The 17,837-nt window shown below is 39.1% G+C and overlaps 1 protein-coding gene across 3 annotated transcripts; it reads right to left on the bottom strand.

The window, feature by feature from the left end:
• Nucleotides 1–3: 3 nt before the first annotated feature.
• LOC109466144 (serine/threonine-protein kinase TNNI3K-like) lies at nt 4–17,576 on the bottom strand. 3 transcript variants are annotated; one of them, XM_019763793.1, is made up of 26 exons: nt 17,362–17,576; nt 16,695–16,795; nt 15,732–15,843; nt 15,126–15,357; nt 13,607–13,816; nt 13,256–13,400; nt 12,710–12,854; nt 12,247–12,351; nt 11,949–12,043; nt 11,297–11,458; nt 10,677–10,763; nt 6,819–6,875; nt 6,469–6,561; nt 6,218–6,275; nt 5,918–6,044; nt 5,540–5,607; nt 5,013–5,033; nt 4,467–4,571; nt 4,143–4,195; nt 3,943–3,995; nt 3,389–3,521; nt 2,818–2,927; nt 2,548–2,607; nt 2,131–2,279; nt 1,727–1,797; nt 4–1,573 (listed from the first exon to the last, which is right to left on the bottom strand). In XM_019763793.1, the coding sequence occupies exons 2-26, from the start codon at nt 16,732–16,734 to the stop codon at nt 1,419–1,421; spliced, it is 2,646 nt and encodes an 881-aa protein (XP_019619352.1). In that variant the 5' UTR covers nt 16,735–16,795; nt 17,362–17,576; the 3' UTR covers nt 4–1,418. The 3 variants fall into 3 exon arrangements, with proteins under 3 accessions (XP_019619352.1, XP_019619353.1, XP_019619354.1); XM_019763794.1 differs by lacking the exon at nt 17,362–17,576 and adding an exon at nt 17,080–17,344; XM_019763795.1 differs by lacking the exon at nt 5,013–5,033.
• Nucleotides 17,577–17,837: the final 261 nt, after the last annotated feature.

The following is a 17,837-nucleotide window of genomic DNA, read 5'->3' as shown; positions in this document are numbered from 1 at the left end:
ATAGGTGTAACTATACGTAGTATGCACATTGTGCAAGGTTTTAACGTGTTCATAGAAAAGTTTGTTTGGTACTGTAATGTTTTACCATAGCATGCTATAGAAGTGCTTGATGTTCAAATACTGTGCACTGTCTATAAAAAATACACATCTGTTGTTTATAAAGACTGCTTTAATACATATGTAACATGTATACAGTAGAACATATGTATGTACATCATCGCATAAATAGGTACGGCTTCAGCACTGGAGATAAGAATGACAACATAACAACATAAGAACCATCATATGATAACAGGACGTCAGCTCCTTTCCAACATTACATTGTTTTGAACACAATGAGAAGTTGACAAATAAATAATTTGCTACTATCGTACATACAATGTTGATGTTGGCAGGGCTACCTTAACAAAACCAAATAAATTTTTGGCAGCTAAACTTAACAATATGGAGATGCTTTTTATTGGGAACAATTTACTACTGTAACAATGTAAGTGCAAAAAGCAGATAAAGGCTAGAATGGTGAAGACATTATGACTATAAAATGCGGAGAACTTGCATACTTTTACTACAGTTAAATTGTATCAGATATGTTTATAGTCATCTGCTTTCTGCTACAATGGTTGATATTTTGCTGTACATTTCCACAACTTTACCCAGTCATAAACTCTATTAAATATAGAATGTTCCAACCGTTACCTTACTTTTCGTATTGATACTGTTCCAGTGTCTTCCTTCAAAACTTAACACAAATGTGTCAACAACGTTTTTGCCGTAGCTTGCCTTTGAAAGTATTTACTGACCTTATTGCTGAATTGAGACAAGACAACAAGTCCTTTCTCACTCTTTCTCTCTATATGGCATTACACTTTCCTAGTAACCATCATTACATAAAGGTTTATGTCCTATTAGGGAGTTTTCTGAGGTATGTCTTCTGTGTAAAACATTTTACTGCATATTTCATCACAGACTTTGATGTTATGAAAGACCCCATGAGCGTCAAAATGGGTACATGTACATGTATGTACAACGTGACAACTTTTGTGACATCCACGTTTTCTTCACCCATCAGTCAGTTGACAAACACATTCCACGTTATGTACATTTTCTTCCTCATACAAGAAATATTTTCTTAGAGACAGAAATCTTCATTTTGAAGCACTGCTTGGCACCGATATATGTGATTTGGTGCTTGTCAGTTTAAGGTGGTGGTTTACATGTACACTGAAGGGCTGGGTTTTGAAGTTTGGAAAACAGTTACTGCATTTTTCCAACTTCCAATACAGTAGCCTCAAAAAATCTGCCATGTACTCAAGTTGTTGATACGTCAGTACTTTTCTTTAAAATCTTACAAAATGCAGCTTTTTCTGCAAAGTCTTTCCACACCAATGGCTTACAGAAGTTTCCTACCAGTATAAACACTAAGAGTTGTTATGGTGTACAGTATGATACAACAGCACATTGCTGTGTGACGTGTCAGGAAGGTTCTGTGGTGGCTGGGGGGAGGGGAGGGGGTGAGAAGTGAAGCTGATGTTCGGGTTCAACCTTAGCGTGCTGAGGGGGTCTGATACGTAACCTGAAAATCAAACAAACAAGAATCAGCTCAAGGCAATATTTTAAGAGTCCTAATGTATAATATGCATTAAGTTTGTAAATTGCAGTGCACAAAATTCGGAATTGAACTACATGATATCATGTAGTAAAAAAAAGTGTGGATGAAGTTTTTTACCATTTTTGTTGGGACTGGGAAAGGTGGGTAGAACTTTCCTGATATCCTCCATGGTCAGTCCTTGTGGTTTGCTGCAGGGGATGAGGTGAAATGATAATAAAACGGTTTTGTCTTGAGGAAGACATTAACTTCACATTATGATACTTTCAATGGTATAGCTAGCCTTATAGAATGCATAGTACATAGTGTGTAAAAGCTAGGGAAGGTATCATTTGTATCAAATTCATCTCAAGCAAGGTAAGAAATAATGGATATTTTATAGATAAAATTGCAGATAAAAACTGCAGATAAAAACTGTGGATGACGATTGTACATAAAAAACTGTAACAGTTTTAGTCTCTTGCTTGCTAAGCTACCATCAGTATGAAAGTCGTCTGAAGTAAGGAGCTGAAATTGTGTCCTACCCGATCCCAGCCCCGGCGGACTCCCACTGTTTCCTCAGGGCATTAACATGACCGGGCGTCGGCACTGTCCCGTTTTCCTCGGACGTGGCGGGGATGGGCGCCCCGCTGGAAAATGTCACCGTCGTACCACTGATGGCTGCTGTCGCACTCTTTGGAAAACAAAAATGAAAAAATATTGAAGCAAAACAGCAGTACAGTTTGCGAGGATGTCTTCATTCACATTACAGCTTTTTTATTGAAATTACTCCAAGTATACAAAATAAATATTGGCAAATTAAAAAGACTTAAAGTTTGCAATTCTTAACTAATACAAACAACATTTTGTTAACCTTTATCCTGCTGCAAAAAGGAATGCAAATTCCGTCACATAGACAAATCTTCTTGTAACTTGAAAGAGTATTTCATTTTAAAACTTACCTCTACTGACTCCTTACACTCCTGCAACTTCTTCACAATCTGTTTGAACTCTGGCCGCTCCTGAGGATGGAGGGAGCAATAAGCAAGACTTAGTGTCATGAAAACTGACTCACACACGAGACTTATAAGAATTATAAGGCTACGTAAGTAAAGGTTAGATATCCAGGTAATAATACATGCAAAAAAAAAACAATTACTCAAGCAACTGGAAATGATTTTGGAAATCATAAGGCTACATGTACATCAGACGTTTCAGAATCCGTGTGGTACCTCTGGTGTGGCGTGCCAGCCTATCTGTAGGAGGTAGGTGATCTGTTTAGGGAAGGTGATAGCGATGGGAGGGCGGGTGTTCCTGTACGCCATGTCTGCTGCTGCGGCAGCTGGGGTGGGGAAAGGGAATATTCATTTGGACAATTTGTCTTGTTCTTTGGACCAAGTTTATATGTACATCTTATATTCACTTTACTGTATTCTGTACTAAGTACTGTGTCATATGTTGACATATATTTTAAAGTCAATGATTTTCATGATATTAATTAGAATATTCCTAAATATCAAGGACATATATCCTTCTAACAAAACCTTTTTCAATTTAAGCTGAAATTCTATACAAAAAAACAACATTTCCGTAATGTGATTTCTTAATCTATTGATATACTAAGCAGCCTTCCTTACAAGAGTATGCCAAAAACATGCCATTCATTATAATCACTGAGACCAGACTGTTGGCTACCTTATCACATAGGCTTCAAAATCTATATGTATGTGGGTATACTGCGTCATGCAACAGTACAAAGTACAAATATACTTTAAATTCTGATTAACTAGGCCCATGACATACCTGGCTTGAGGTGTGCGAAAGGCAGCTCTCCTGCTAAGAGTTCCCACAAGACTAAGGAGTAGCTGAAGACGTCTGCTTTGATACTGTACTTGGTGCACTGGGTAAACACTTCAGGTGCCATCCATCTTAGGTTCTACAGGAAGATATACAATGTCATGTCATTACATTTGCCATAGATTATATCTCCTGGTGACATTATAAAAATATACATTGTGATTTTTTCTAGCATAGCAAAGCAAAATCCAGATGGTACCCAGGCTACAATCTAGCTGTATTCAGTTAAAATTCTACAAACTGTACATCAATTGATAGCGACTTTTTAAAAGGGCATGTTGCGACTGTACTATTGATTGCTGTGAGTTATTACATTGTTCAAGAATTTAAATTGTCTGGTTGACTACCTTTCAATGAATATTACATGCTAGTACTGCACTGTACAATATATACATGTACATGCAATACTATATACTATAAGCATCACTCATATTATTTCCCATAAGTACTGAAAAATATACTTCTTCATAGAGACACAGTGCGAATGAAATGTTCCTTACCCCTGGTTGTTTTGTCATGTTTTCATCGTCCTGAGACTTCAGAAATCTTGACTCTGAGAAAACAAACAGTAATACATGAGGTCTAAATGTACCAGGATAGTTAATTATCAATCTATGGATCATTTTCACATCAAAACAATGTTACTATCATGGTAAGGTAAAGCTGCAAGGAATCATGGTTTGATAAGAGTGGAACTTACCACCAAAGTCTGCAACAACTGAATGTCCTGATTCATGCAACAATATATTGTGGCTGTGGAGTAAAAAATAATACACATTATCAATGTTAGCAAGCCTAGCAGACCATAACATGACAGATATTATCCTGTACACTGCACAGTATACCAAAGAGGAATACAATATGACACAACAAGATAACACAGTAAAATCACTGTCAATTAAATACGCATATTGTGATAAACATAAGGATCATAAAACTTTGTGCTTGACTGCAACATTTCTATTATGTTTAATACGCTCTCAGAGACTTTATTCCAAATGTTAAGATGTTTTCATGCTCTCACCTGTTTAGATCTCTATGTATGATCGGCTGCTTCAAGTTGTGAAGATACTCCATTCCTTTGGCTACATCTAACGCTACTGTAATCTTGGACTGGAGGTCGATCACCCTGCAGATATAAAATATATCTTTATGATAACAATAAAACCATCTCACACAACACACCTGTAAGGTACTGTTTGGCTTTACAATTTTGTTTATGAATAAGACAGCTATTGTCGACAGTATATCTTCAGTACAGTGTATGTGAGATGTACATGTAGTCCTCTAGCCTGAAATATTATCCTGTACCTACATGTACCTAACATATACTGATACTGAGAGCAGTGTATCTAACAGTATCTAACCATAAAGGGTTATGGCCTGACATGTGTTGTGATTTGATGCAAAATCAATGATCAGGGCCAAATATAAAATCAGCTTCATACTTATAAAGCTTATGTTTTTCCTTGATGTTCTAACTACAGGTCTTGTGAATTCAAATTTGTTCCATGCATTATCAGGTAAAAATCTGTTACACTTCAACGACATAGGATCATGGTTGTACTACCTAGGGTCCCTGTCCTGGTAGCTGAAAGGCAAGCAGGCAAGCAGGGAAGTTATTGCATTCCAGGAAACATGCAAACTGATTTCCAAATATGGTCTGATTCCCAAATATGGACTACTACAATTTGATCGCAATATGCAATGTACCCTTCAGTATGACATGTAGTATTGTACATTTCTCTTTATCGGTTTTGATTCCATGTCAAAAGAAATTGGTAGGACAACATAAATGAAAATTATGCAAGGATCTTTGAAGTGAAACTAATCAAAATAACAGTTAGTTATCAAAGTTAAATATACACAGGAGATATTGAACCAGAAACAAAATTGAAGTGTTTTGTCAAATGTATCATTTCCAACTGATTCACTTCATACAACCGATTCACACAATACATAATTATACTCTGGCTTTCCACACTCCAATGTGGTACATGATTCAGTGATAGTGTACATCTACAGTCCTGATGTTTCTGTTCTAGCAAGGGAAAGTTGTATGTAGATGAAATGTATACCTTTGACCCTGTTTCCTACCTTTTCTGCTCATGAAGCAGGCTGAACAATGAACCTCCTGAGACATACTCTGTTACTATGGCAAATTGCTGCAAACACAAAGTGCACATTGTCAATATCAAATACTAATACTAGTACAATGTACTAGGATTCAATCACAACTGTACAGTAACTGTCACACTCTGTGACATTAGAAATTGTGGTACTGATGAATTTTCATTTTCACAAGTGCATTTAATGGATGAGAAAGTATAAACTAAGCCAAAAGGAAAATTAGTTAATGATGCTGCCATCCTTCAATACTCATTACATTATGCATTATTTTACACACAATATGATACTATATTTGAATGCTGCTGGCCAATTGACGACTGTTTTCAAGCTGTGAGAGTGACTTACGCTTGGGTCTTCGAGACAGGCCCCCACAAACTTGATGACATAGTCGCTGTTGAGTTTACACAGGATGGAAACTTCCCTGCAGAACATGTCTACATCTGACTTGGCACAGAACGCATTTGCACGATATCTGGGGAAAATCATAAGAAAAATGTCAAACAAATACACCCTTTAGAGAATGGCTCCTAGCAAAACCACTAACTAATATGTGACAAAGTATATACGTAAGTCAGAACACACCCAATACACCATGTAACAAGTACATGCATATATTGTACAACAGTTCTCGATTGACATTCATACCTTTTTACAGCAACTGTTGTCCCCTTGCACTTCCCTTTGTAAACCTTCCCAAAAGACCCTATGGAAGTACATTTCATGAGAAAAATAGAATTATAATATAGAACTATAAACTGACATGAAGTACTTTTTGAATTAATTGAATGACATTTATTTATGATAGAAAAAAAGATCACCTCTATAGCATTACATAACTTTGTTTGGTGTAAGTAAAAATTTGCCAGCTTAAGAGAAAATACAAGGAGTCAACTGACCACTGCCTATTGTTTCCTGAAACTCTATGTCCCCTATTTGAAGATGGAACTTCTGAGGTAAGGTTGACCTGAGATGAAGTACATCGATTTTCTCTGGAAAAAAGAACCATTAAACATTAATGTGAGTTACACTAAGCAATTTTTTGACAATGTAGTTGTGTATTACATTTAACAGTAATAACACTATGCAACTTTTATGGAAAATATTTTCAACATCTACTAAACAATGCAAAAATATTTTTCATGAAGTGCATTAAGAGTATATAATGAGCAGAGAAACACATTCTTGATCAGACTTTCCAATTCTTTTTTTTCTACAATAATTAAGAGAAAAAGGAGACAAGCCTTACCTTTTGTAAGACTTCGTAATTTTCCTAGAGGTGACGGCACAGAGACATAGGACCCGTCTGTGGAACAAACACAACGTCAACTCAAGGTCAATAAGGACAACATGTTTCAGATGGAAGATTAGGAAAATCTTTAGACCGCAATAGACATGTATTGAACATTATTGTTACTGCTAATGTTTTCTTAAATCTAGTGGGTAAAAGGTTCAAACAAATGGAAAAGTCAGTGTCACATTTGTTTTTAACATTATTTTCAAATCCTAGATTCTAAATCCTTCATTTAAAGATTTAACAGGAATAAATTAGCATAAAATTAACTTCTATGTACATGCACATCTTCCTACTGTATAGAAACCTGTAACGACAAGAGAAATAAGATTCTTTATTTGACTTCATATTTCACAATTGATGTTTGTTTTTTTCACAGTGCCTGTATTGTCTGCCTCATGTGTGCATATTCATGTTTTCCCACACATGCTTACTGCTGACACGTAGCACCTTGATTGGTCTGGAGAGGCAACAACAATGCAGTCACCGTTTCAAGCCAACTGTTAATCTTTCTTATAGTAGCAACATCCCTTACAGAGATCTTGAGACATGAAAACATGAACCAGTATTGTGGCCCAAGAGAAATTTTGTGAAAGGTAGCGCCTTGCTTTATTTCAGAGCTGCGTAGACATCTACAGCAGAAAGGCCTCTTGTCTGCTGGTAAGTTCCCTCCATTGTGTCTCTACATCAACATACATGTACCATGTTTACCTTGCAGTTCACAAACCTTATTAAGGATTTGTAATATGAGATTTCAGTAAGGATTTTGGAAAAGACTGGTGGTAGCATTTTTTTTCTGGAAGCTTTCCTTTCTGAAGCTATGTCAGATATATACTTTCACACAGCCATGTTGGTAATTACTTTATTTGTTATCTGAAAAGTACAACATATTGCAGCTTTTAAAGGTGTTAATCACATAAAGATGCAACTAGGACATAACAGCAACAAAAAATCTCTATTTATGATTTGTAAATTCAACAAGCAAGTTGTAATAAACACTTTTTCCCGGATAAATTATGATGATCCAAGATGGACTTTCTCACAGTCTGCAACAAACTCACAGCACATATTTTTTCTAGTTACGGCGCCAAGATGCCTACAAAAGTGCGCCTGCTGACACTACTGCTGTTCATTCCCTGGGTCTATGGCACTGACCTAGACTCCTACCCACGCCCTAACTCATCCTACGTGGCTGTTCCAACCAACATCCCCACTAAGACCCAGGTCCTGGAACTCTCCGAACACAACATCGACACTCTCACCACTGGTGAGTTCTATGGATAATCCTAGTATTTGCCCTCTACACTACTCTGTCTTTTACTAAATTAAATACAGGCCTGGTTATGTGTTTCCTATATATATATAACTTTTAGTAGCCAATCACCATATATTTATATCAGGGCTCTAGCCAGCTCAAAATATTTTCTGTCAGTCCAGGTTTATGATTGGACCTTGGGGAGTTCCAGGGGCAAATTTTGGATTTTCAAGCCTTTAAAAATTAAATTTCCCACATTTTGAGAGGCAAATCATGGGGTAGAGTGGTTGTTGGTAGTCAATTCAAGTTGGATGTTTTTATATTTTTATCCAAGATTTTTGCCAATTTTGTTGGCGGATTAGTTTGGAAATTTGACGGTCACAAAGTTCCTGCAATTGACGGGAAAACGGATGCTGGCTAGACCATAGCTATGTAACAGTACAATACCATATTTGGTAGTCATGGTCGGCGCATACTAGTGCATGACTTCAAAGGGTACACCAGGGAGGATCATGGGAGATTGTAAAATTTCCAAATCATTGCAAACACATAGAAAATAAAATGAGATAAATGGGGCAGTGACAAAGGTGAAAATTAAAAAAAAAATGTATAATGTTATTTCTTTTTTTAGGGCTAAAAAAATGAAGTACATAATCAAAAAAAAAAAAAAACTGTTCTAAACAAGTCGAATCATTCCTAAAATTTGTTTTGTCTAGGAGGTTTCTCCACCCTGAAGGAACTACTGAAACTGGTGATGACGAGGAACATCATCTCGACTATAGAGAAGGACGCCTTCAGGGGACTGGACAAGCTACAGGTGCTGGACCTCTCCTACAACAGGCTCACCTCCATCCAGGTCCACTACTTCAACAACATGCCTCTTCTCAAGATCCTTAACCTCAAGGTAACTTGCCCAGAAGAAATTTCATAAGAAATCAACAACAGAATTCTGTTTCTTGTAGTACGTTTACTAAATAAGTGAAATTTCTTAGCATATGATTCAATAAAAACAGTTGTTTACTTCAGTTCTAAAGCTAACGAATTTGAATAGTAAGTTGGTTCAGTTTGATAATATGCATTGTCTGCTCTGTGAATGCAAAGCACATAGAGAATATGCATATTAATAGTCTTGGTCCAATGTCCAACTGATATCACCTGGATATGCTATTAAAAAATTTCTAAATGCCTTCTACTATTTGTAATGGTTCACATTCACAATAGTAGTAGTGTGTACGTGATATATATTTTTTTCATATAACCTTGAAAGTTGAAAGTAATTTTAGTATTGACCAAAGCACATTTCCCCACAGGCCAATACCATCAAGACCATCACCCCTGGCTCCCTCGCGCCCCTACAGCAGCTACAAAACCTCATCCTCTGGGGCAACAAGCTGACAGATGTACCCTGGGAAGAGCTGCGTGGCCTCCCCGATTTGAAAACCGTCGACCTGAACAGCAACAACCTCCAGACGGTGCCCGAGGGGATCCACACCGGCTGGACCTCACTCAAGGAGCTGTACTACCACGACAACCCCTTCCACTGCGACTGCCGCCTCCGCTGGCTCAAGAAGTACCTCCAAACCAGCCTGATCAGCATGCTGGTCTACCGCTGCACTACACCCAAGCGTCTCCAGGGGGTGCAGCTGGCCTTTGTGCCTGCAGCCAGCCTGGTCTGCACCAAACCAAGCATCGCACACTGGGAAAAGCTGGTGTCTGTGAAGGCGGGGGAGAGAGCTACGCTGGTCTGTCAGGCTGACGGCGACCCTGAACCAGAGATCGCTTGGATGACTCCGGGCGGGACCGCGATCAAGGAAGGCGAGAGCGCTGGCAAGATGGAGGTGGCACGCCACGGAACCCTGACGATTACAAAGGCTGCACAGGACGACGGAGGGGCGTACACCTGCACCGCAAGCAACGCTGGAGGTCAGGACACCAAGGTCACCAAGGTCAACATCGTCGGGGAAGATGCCAGGATGTCTGCTGCCAATGCCACTGCCACTGCAGGGGGCTACCTGTGGGACAGCCCGGAGTTTGGGGTGTCCATGGGCATCGTCGCCATCCTGGCCCTGACCCTGGCTCTGATCGGTGTCGCTGTGTTCCTCCTCTTGAAGAGCAAGTGTCAGAAGGTCAAGCCGGCAGCTGAGGACAACCCCGGGACAGAGAAGCCAACGGAAGACAAGCCGGGCCAGGAGAAGGCACCCGAGAAGCCGGCTCCACCCAAGGACGCCGCCGTCAAGATGTCTGATGTGGAGAAGGGCCAGGTGGAGAAGGAAACCCCTGAGAAGGAGACTACCAAGAAGGAAGAAACTACCAAGGAGGAAGAAGGAGACAAGCCTGCCCCTCTGCAAATCAGCGACATGGGCAACGTGTGAAACACAAGAAACCAAAAATGCAAGGTTTTGGTGATCTGTTTTGGTCAGAAAATATTAATTCTTTCATTCTCTCAATCATTTCTTTCTCTGTAATACAGTAAATTTCATCCAAAGAATTGTTGTATTTTTCCATTTCCACAAAATTTCCTTGTAATCAACTATCTAGAATTACTGCACTGTACCTACCACTTCCACCTTGTGAATAGTCCCCACATGCCGACTCATCCTGTGGTCTTTTGTGGTGTTTCAGTAATGTCACTATAGCATCATGACCTGTGTAAAACAAAAACAAATTAATTCTCTTTCAGGATGTTATGATAGAGATATTTGGTTTTCTATTGGTGAAGAACTTTTCTAACTGAATTGCACACATTTGTACTTGTAAAGCTTTGAAAGTGTTACAGCAAAATATTTTGTATGAACCTTCCATGTGATAGACATTGGAAGCTTGAAATTAAGATGTATTGAGCAAGTCTTAGAATCAATATGTACAATCCAGAACTATTGATGCACATGTAATACACACTTTTCCTTTACTTGTAATGTCAGCATTTGCGCATTTACATGTGCCTTAGTAGTAATCATTGCAAAAGCAATATTCACCTGTACAGGGTAGTAGCCTTAATTATATTGCCATTGATTACTAAAGCATTATATTTTACACCTGAATATCAAGTAAATCATATTTCTTGCCTAATGCAATTCCATGATTAGTCAAAGGGCTACATATGTGCAAAGGAAGATGACAAAATCTGGAAGCAAAAGCTTAGGATGACTATTAATGAAATGATAGACAAAATTCTTGCCTCTTTCGTAAGCCCACATCAGGCAGGTCTGGTTCTGTTGGTCTTTCTCCTCTCCTTCCACTGATGGCTCCTGTTGCCTAGCGACCAGGTTCATGTCTGCGTTGTTGTCCAGGAGAAACTGGACCAGTCGTATGTGGCCGTGGTAACAGGCACTGTGGAGGGCTGGAGGTGGGGAGGGGGGCAAGGTCAGGTGGGGAGGGGGGCAAGGTCATCAGATACAGGCAGCAGCAGTCTACTACATGAAGATGTGATGTAAAACCACTACCAGTCTATCTACACGTATCGTAAATCCATAATGTTAGTACACACACATGTACTTACTTATGGTATGTGTCGCACAGACATTAATGTGACAACTTGACACTGCCAAAACTGTATGTTACACCTGAATTTGAACAGAATGCACTTGACAAAATGTTCAGAGTATGGCTGTTTTTGTGGTTATTTCTTACATGTTGTGCACTAACCATATAACAAGGACAAATTTCCTTTGTCAACTGCCAAAATACACAAAGGATGTATGCAACAAGAATGTACATACATGTACTTGATTTCAGGAACAGAAGCTCAAAAAAAGAGGAAAGTTTGGAATTTTGCAGAATGTTTAGAACTCTGTAAAAAGAGTACTTGTAGTTTATAAGGCTAGTATTACCTGTGTGTCCGTCCTGTCCCTGGTGGTTCACACTGACCCCTTCCTGTGCTAACAAGAACTTCACCAGCTCCAGACTTCTCCCATTGGTACATGCACTATAGGGGAAAACCAATGACATGAATTGGACAATCACCATATGAAAAGCCCTACAACTTCATCCAACTTATCCTGCTCTAACACACGGAAAAGATCAGTCATAAATAGTGAGCAGAATTCATATATATGAAGCAATTATGCTACAATTCACACATAAAACAGAGACAAAACAAAGGACCAACATGTGTTCAGTATTCCTGACCTGTGAAGAGGAGTTTCACTGAAGATGTTCTCCTTACTGAGACTGTCTCTTCCCGTGTGTTCTACAAGCTTCTTCACAGCCTCCACCTTTCCACCATAGCAGGCACTAAAGGTACAACAGAAAAACACATGTATGATATTTGGTATGATATTCACCAGCATTTCATTTGTGCCTTTTATGCCACAAAAGATGACATTCATCATAAATCATCTGTGAAATGCACTTTATTGAAGCATCCCACGCATATAGATTTAACAATATAAAAGAATAGGAATTCACCATTTTTAGGTAAATTACAGTGAAAACTAGTTAGACTGACTCTATTATATTCTCAAGATATTCAGAAGCTTATTTCTAGAGAGATACTCACTCTTTTACAGCCTGTCTTATCTAAGAAGTAGTTAAAGGATGAAAATCACAACAGCACTACAGTATTTCTAGAAAACAAAGCATGACAGCTCACAGATGCAGGGGTGTGTCTCCGTAGATGTTGGATATGTGAGGTTCCACCCCCCTGTCAGGCTGGAGTAGGTAGTTCAGGATAGGGAGGTGGCCGTGTCTGCAGCAGAAGTGCAGGGGGGTGTGCTCCTCATTGTCTCGTACATTCACTGTGGAGAAAAAAAATACAAAACATCCTTTTGTAAACAGTTTCATCCAGTTGGTAAATCGAGATATATTGTGTACTGGTTTCTTAGACACACAACCAGATGAATTTCATTTGCTATCGTTTCATTGTGACATACAATTGTAATGGCAAGCATGCGGTTCCAATCATAACTAGATTCTACTACAGAGACTTAGTTATTTTGGGACCACACATTTCCCACAATGTGGCAGGAAGTAGAATTTATCAAGCCCTGAGGAAGATTGCTAAATTTTCCCAAAAAGGTTCCCAAAACATCAATGATTATCAATATGTACATGTAACTTTGTAGGAAAGTACTGGTAATATATTTCTGTAACATGCAAAAGATGTCAATACTTTTTGAGCTACTACATCATATCTCACCATCTGCTTTGTTTTCTTCCTTGCCATCTACCAGTAGCTGCACATGTTTCAGGTGGCCCTTGGCACAAGCCAGGTGCAGGGGCCGGTCACCTACTTCACCTGTTGAGTTGATGTCTGCACCATGTCTTATCAATGTCTCTGCAATCTAAAGAAAAAAAAGTGACATTAAGCATACACATATAGTAATCTACCATATTTGACAATGCAAGATCTATATCTCTCCTGAAAATAGAGCTTTTCCAACATTGAATTACAACATTTCCATGGAAATTTTGTAGCCTGAAATCCAGCTGTGCAATTAGTGCCCCCTGGCAGCTAAAAGAGGTACTGCAACCTTGTGGTGAATCCCACCTTTTCGTGTCCAAAGTAGCAGGCGAGATGAAGAGGAGAGAACTTGACGACGTCCTGTGCGTTGACTGATGCTCCCCGCTCCAGGAGAAGGTCCACTACCTCCTCGTTCCCACACATACAGGCGATGTGGATGGGATGGACTCCCCCGAACCCTGACAGACAGATATCTGCCTTGTGGTCCAGTAGCAACTTCATCAATTCTATATCACCCTGAAAGAATTACAAACAATAATTACCTTCGCCAAGAAGGTTATGTTTTCAGAGGCGTTCGTGTATGTGTGTGTGTGTGTGTGTGTCTGTCTGTCTGTCTGTCTGTCTGTCAACACGATAACTTGAGAAGGCCTTGATGGATTGTCTTGATACTTGGTAGGTGGGTAGGTCTTGATGAGACCTCAAAATGATTAGATTTTGGACCCCCTAGCGGCTTGTTATGGTACTGCAGCTGAACTTCCGGTTTTGATATCTCATGATCTAGACATGTTATGGTGATGAAATTTGGGTGGTAGGTAGCTCTTGTGCTGGGGAAGAAGTGACGTGAGTTTGGGCCCCCTAGTGGCTTGCTCTGGAACTGCAGGGATATATTCTTGAAAATATTCAAAAGAGGATAACTCAATAACCGGTTGACGGATCGTCGTGATTTTTGGTATGTAGGTAGCTTACGTGATGCTTAATATAATTATGTGACAATTATGCAAATATGGATGTAATTTGCATAATTTATGGGGAAATTCTATAAATCAGCTGCATTCCATAATAAGACAATTGAAGCTTGTGACATTGGTAATTGACAACGAGAGAAACACATGCAGATATTGATTATGTTAATAATGACTTAATTTGCATAATTAATGAGAAAATTTTATAATTATGTAATGATAACTGCCTGTAATTTCATACTTATGGTATTTGAAAGTTAAGTTGAGGTGAACATCATTAAACATAATTTATTCAAATCAGGACCTCATTTGCATAATTTATTAGAAAATACTAGAATGCCTTGTTTGTTTATGTAAGACTGTCTTTTGGTTGGGATTATGATAAAATGATATAATTCATGAAAATTAGGTTCCTATTTCTTAAATCAGGGGGGAATAATCTAATCTATAATTTGTCAGTCATTTGGCGAAGGTATGAGATCGGGGAACTCTAGTTAAATTACTGTGGAAGACCAGACCATATATATGCATGTATTGTAAAATACTAGTAAAATCATAAACTTCTGGTCTCAATTTCTGGGTTTCTATGACAATTTGTTGATCATGTGACTTCATTTCTGAGAAGAGACTGAATTCTAAAGTTCTGACAATTCCTTCTTATAAGTGCACAAGACATTTGTACATAAATGATATGTAGCAAACAGATGGTTTGAAACAAAACAAAATTTCTGATTTTAGCTTTAGGGAATGGCAACACTACAATCACAATAATAAAATGTACCTAGCCTGGATGCAAGCCTTGTTAGTTTTTGTCTGACAGTGGGACCAAACTAAAGCTAACACCAAAGCTAACCTGTACCCACCCTATATGTTGCCAGATGTAGTGCAGAGAAGCCATTCTTGCTGAGCTGCCCAGGTTCTACTCCCTCAGACAATAACCACTCCACGTGAGCTCTCTCTCCTGCGGGGATGACACTCAGGGGCAGCAGGGTCAGTCCGTTCGGGGGCGGCGGCGCGGGACCATTCTCTGTCTCCTTCTCAAGGAGTTCCACATCTTGGGAGACCAGCTCCTTTATTTTCTCAAGGTCACCTCGACTGGAAGGTCACAATGTGGGAAAGGGTCAACATTAACCTTTAAAATCTACCAGTGAAACAGCTTGATTTAGACATGCAGGGTAGCAGTTATACTTATAGGTTGAAATAGCAAGTTTGAGAACCTTCTGTGCACAGGCTATTAATCAACTGTCCTGTGTGGTGTGATATACTGTTGATATTTACACTGACAGCAACACAAAACATGCATATAGTTCTTGGATCAATTATGCATGAGCTTTACAAAGTTGCCATAATGATTCCACCTTAAAGCAAGGAAAGGATATATAGGTTGGCATTTCAGACCCAATACATGGACAAGCTACTGCATTCTCACGGACTGAAGGTTTTTGCAGTGAAAATTGAGGATATTTCACCTGCATGCTGCCTGGATTTCTGTTAGCTCCACCCCTTCCTTCACCCGAAGGTCCTCACTTAGACGGGACCTGAGCACCGAGTAACTCTCACTGATCTTTTTCTTCCATTCCTCTGCCAAAAAAAAGGATAGAAATATTAGTTTATTATCTCTTGAGCTCTACTGACACTTTAGTGCATGAATTTGTTTTTCAAAATTAAATTCTGTATCAAAATCATAGCAGATACATGTACCTGCAAGAATTACATACATACTATTACTAAGTACATCGTATTTACTGTATATTATCATAGTCAAGGAAACCAGAATATAACTGATACTTTAAGATACTCATATTAGTGTAGACTGCAACCTTACAATGCCAATACTATACTATACTAAGCTATCTTTGGCAAAGGTATAGTTGGTATATCTAAATATAATTGAGATGACTACTAATAGTATATACAGCAGCCATGAGTAAAAGTAAAGCATGGTCGGTCTGGGTTATGTGTACAGGGACGTCTATATGTGTGGCTGGTGCTATGGTTGGCATCCTCTGACATTTTACCTACGTTTGGTCATATTTCAAACATGTGCCATGCAGGAATGGTCAGGCTAAACCATCACAGTGATTCACTGAAATATATTTCAAAAATCTTTAAAAACTATACTTGGACTTTAGTCTGAAACCCCCTAAAATTAAAGCAATGTCAAGTGAAGAGATTTGTAGAGTGTTGTAAAAATAAGATGACGAAGGGAATTCATGCATCATTTGAGTATTACACATCCAATTCTGTTGTTTTGTGCCAATTGTAAATATTTTCCTTCCTTGCTACTAGTAATCTAGTACTCTACTACTACCATCAGATGAAAATGGAAACATCTATCTACTGTAAGGGAATGAAAAGCTGGACTATGTTCCAATAGTAATATATCTTCTTAGGTGCTAAAAGGCAAGAAACCTAAATCCAGGTTTACAGACCTGCACATGAATGTTTGGGGCGTGACTTGTACTGTCCCATCCAGTTCCCTAAATCCCTGCTCCAGGGTTAGTGATGGTAATGAGGAGTACTGTCTTCCGCACTGAAAAAAACAAACAACGTATACGTGTGAATGATATACAGATGTGCTGTAATATCAATCACGGCTCAGGCAATACACATCAATATACAGAAATCACATCATACCGTTGCTATTTCACTGATGACAGACGTTCAAAAATAATGTAGATGTAGATATAGCGGTACTGTACTACGTCTTCAAATGAAAGATAATGTGATGCTATAAACGCGTTGCTATTAATCAGAAACAAAGGACGATTTCTATGTCGATGTTCAGGCGCATGCAATGGCTTGTGTACAATTTACCAGAAATTGAGCTTCAGCAAAAGCTTTTTAGCATCGGTCTCCCCTCTCAGTGTCTCACAACAAGCAACAAGGCATCCCGTTACTTCAGACTATCGCACAGCGCAATTTCACAGGGTTTGAAGGCCGAAGACGGAGCAAACTTTCCACTGCGCGTCATCACACAGCTATGGGATGAGGGTGGGGAAACGGGATGTAGTCCCTGACTATATTTGGATCGCTTGGAAATATTTTCGTCTGCTGGAAACAGACCGAACTGAAGCTCCACCGCGCGACTCAACCCACCCAAACACCTTTGTTTCCCTCTCCTTTGTACAGCAGCGGGGCGAAGAGCCGTCTTCGGGGTTGGCTAAGAAGGCGGTGGTGTCTTTCTGCATGTGGTAGAGCAAGCCGGTTGAGCTAGAAGTTGCCCACGATGGAAGATTTCTGGCTACAAATTCTTGGCGCTTGGACAGATCCCGCAAGCCGGTCTCTGAATCGGGGTGAAGTTCAGGCATCAAATATCGGGAGACTAGAATGTCACGATGATAGGGGTGGACAGGGTGATATCAACATTCTCATCCGTAGTCAACGTATCTGATTACCATTCCAAATAAAAGTAACATAAATAATATATCTTGTAAATTCCATATAAAGTACTAGAAATACCAAAACTGTCATGAATTATCTCTATTTAATAAATCATATCACTGTTTGCTTTAACTCCCCTATACATTTTTGGCATAGACTAGAACTGTCAGAGGTCAACAGGAAGCGTATAC

The sequence above is a fragment of the Branchiostoma belcheri genome, unplaced genomic scaffold (genome assembly GCF_001625305.1).
Source record: "Branchiostoma belcheri isolate BF01 breed outbred unplaced genomic scaffold, Haploidv18h27 scaffold16, whole genome shotgun sequence".
Taxonomy (NCBI): Eukaryota; Metazoa; Chordata; class Leptocardii; order Amphioxiformes; family Branchiostomatidae; genus Branchiostoma; species Branchiostoma belcheri.
Note: the sequence above shows the minus strand (reverse complement) of the source record. Positions and strands in the feature narration are given on the sequence as shown.

Bases quoted from the DNA above. Each gene is read 5' to 3' on its own strand.
- LOC109466144 (XM_019763793.1), bottom strand. From the start codon at position 16,734: ATGGGACAGTACAAGTCACGCCCCAAACATTCATGTGCAG. The intron at 6,562-6,818 runs GTAAGGCTTGTC...TCTTTTTTCCAG, and splicing joins ATTACGAAGTCTTACAAAAG to AGAAAATCGATGTACTTCAT. The intron at 2,280-2,547 runs GTAAGTTTTAAA...TGTTTTCCAAAG, and splicing joins AGTGTAAGGAGTCAGTAGAG to AGTGCGACAGCAGCCATCAG.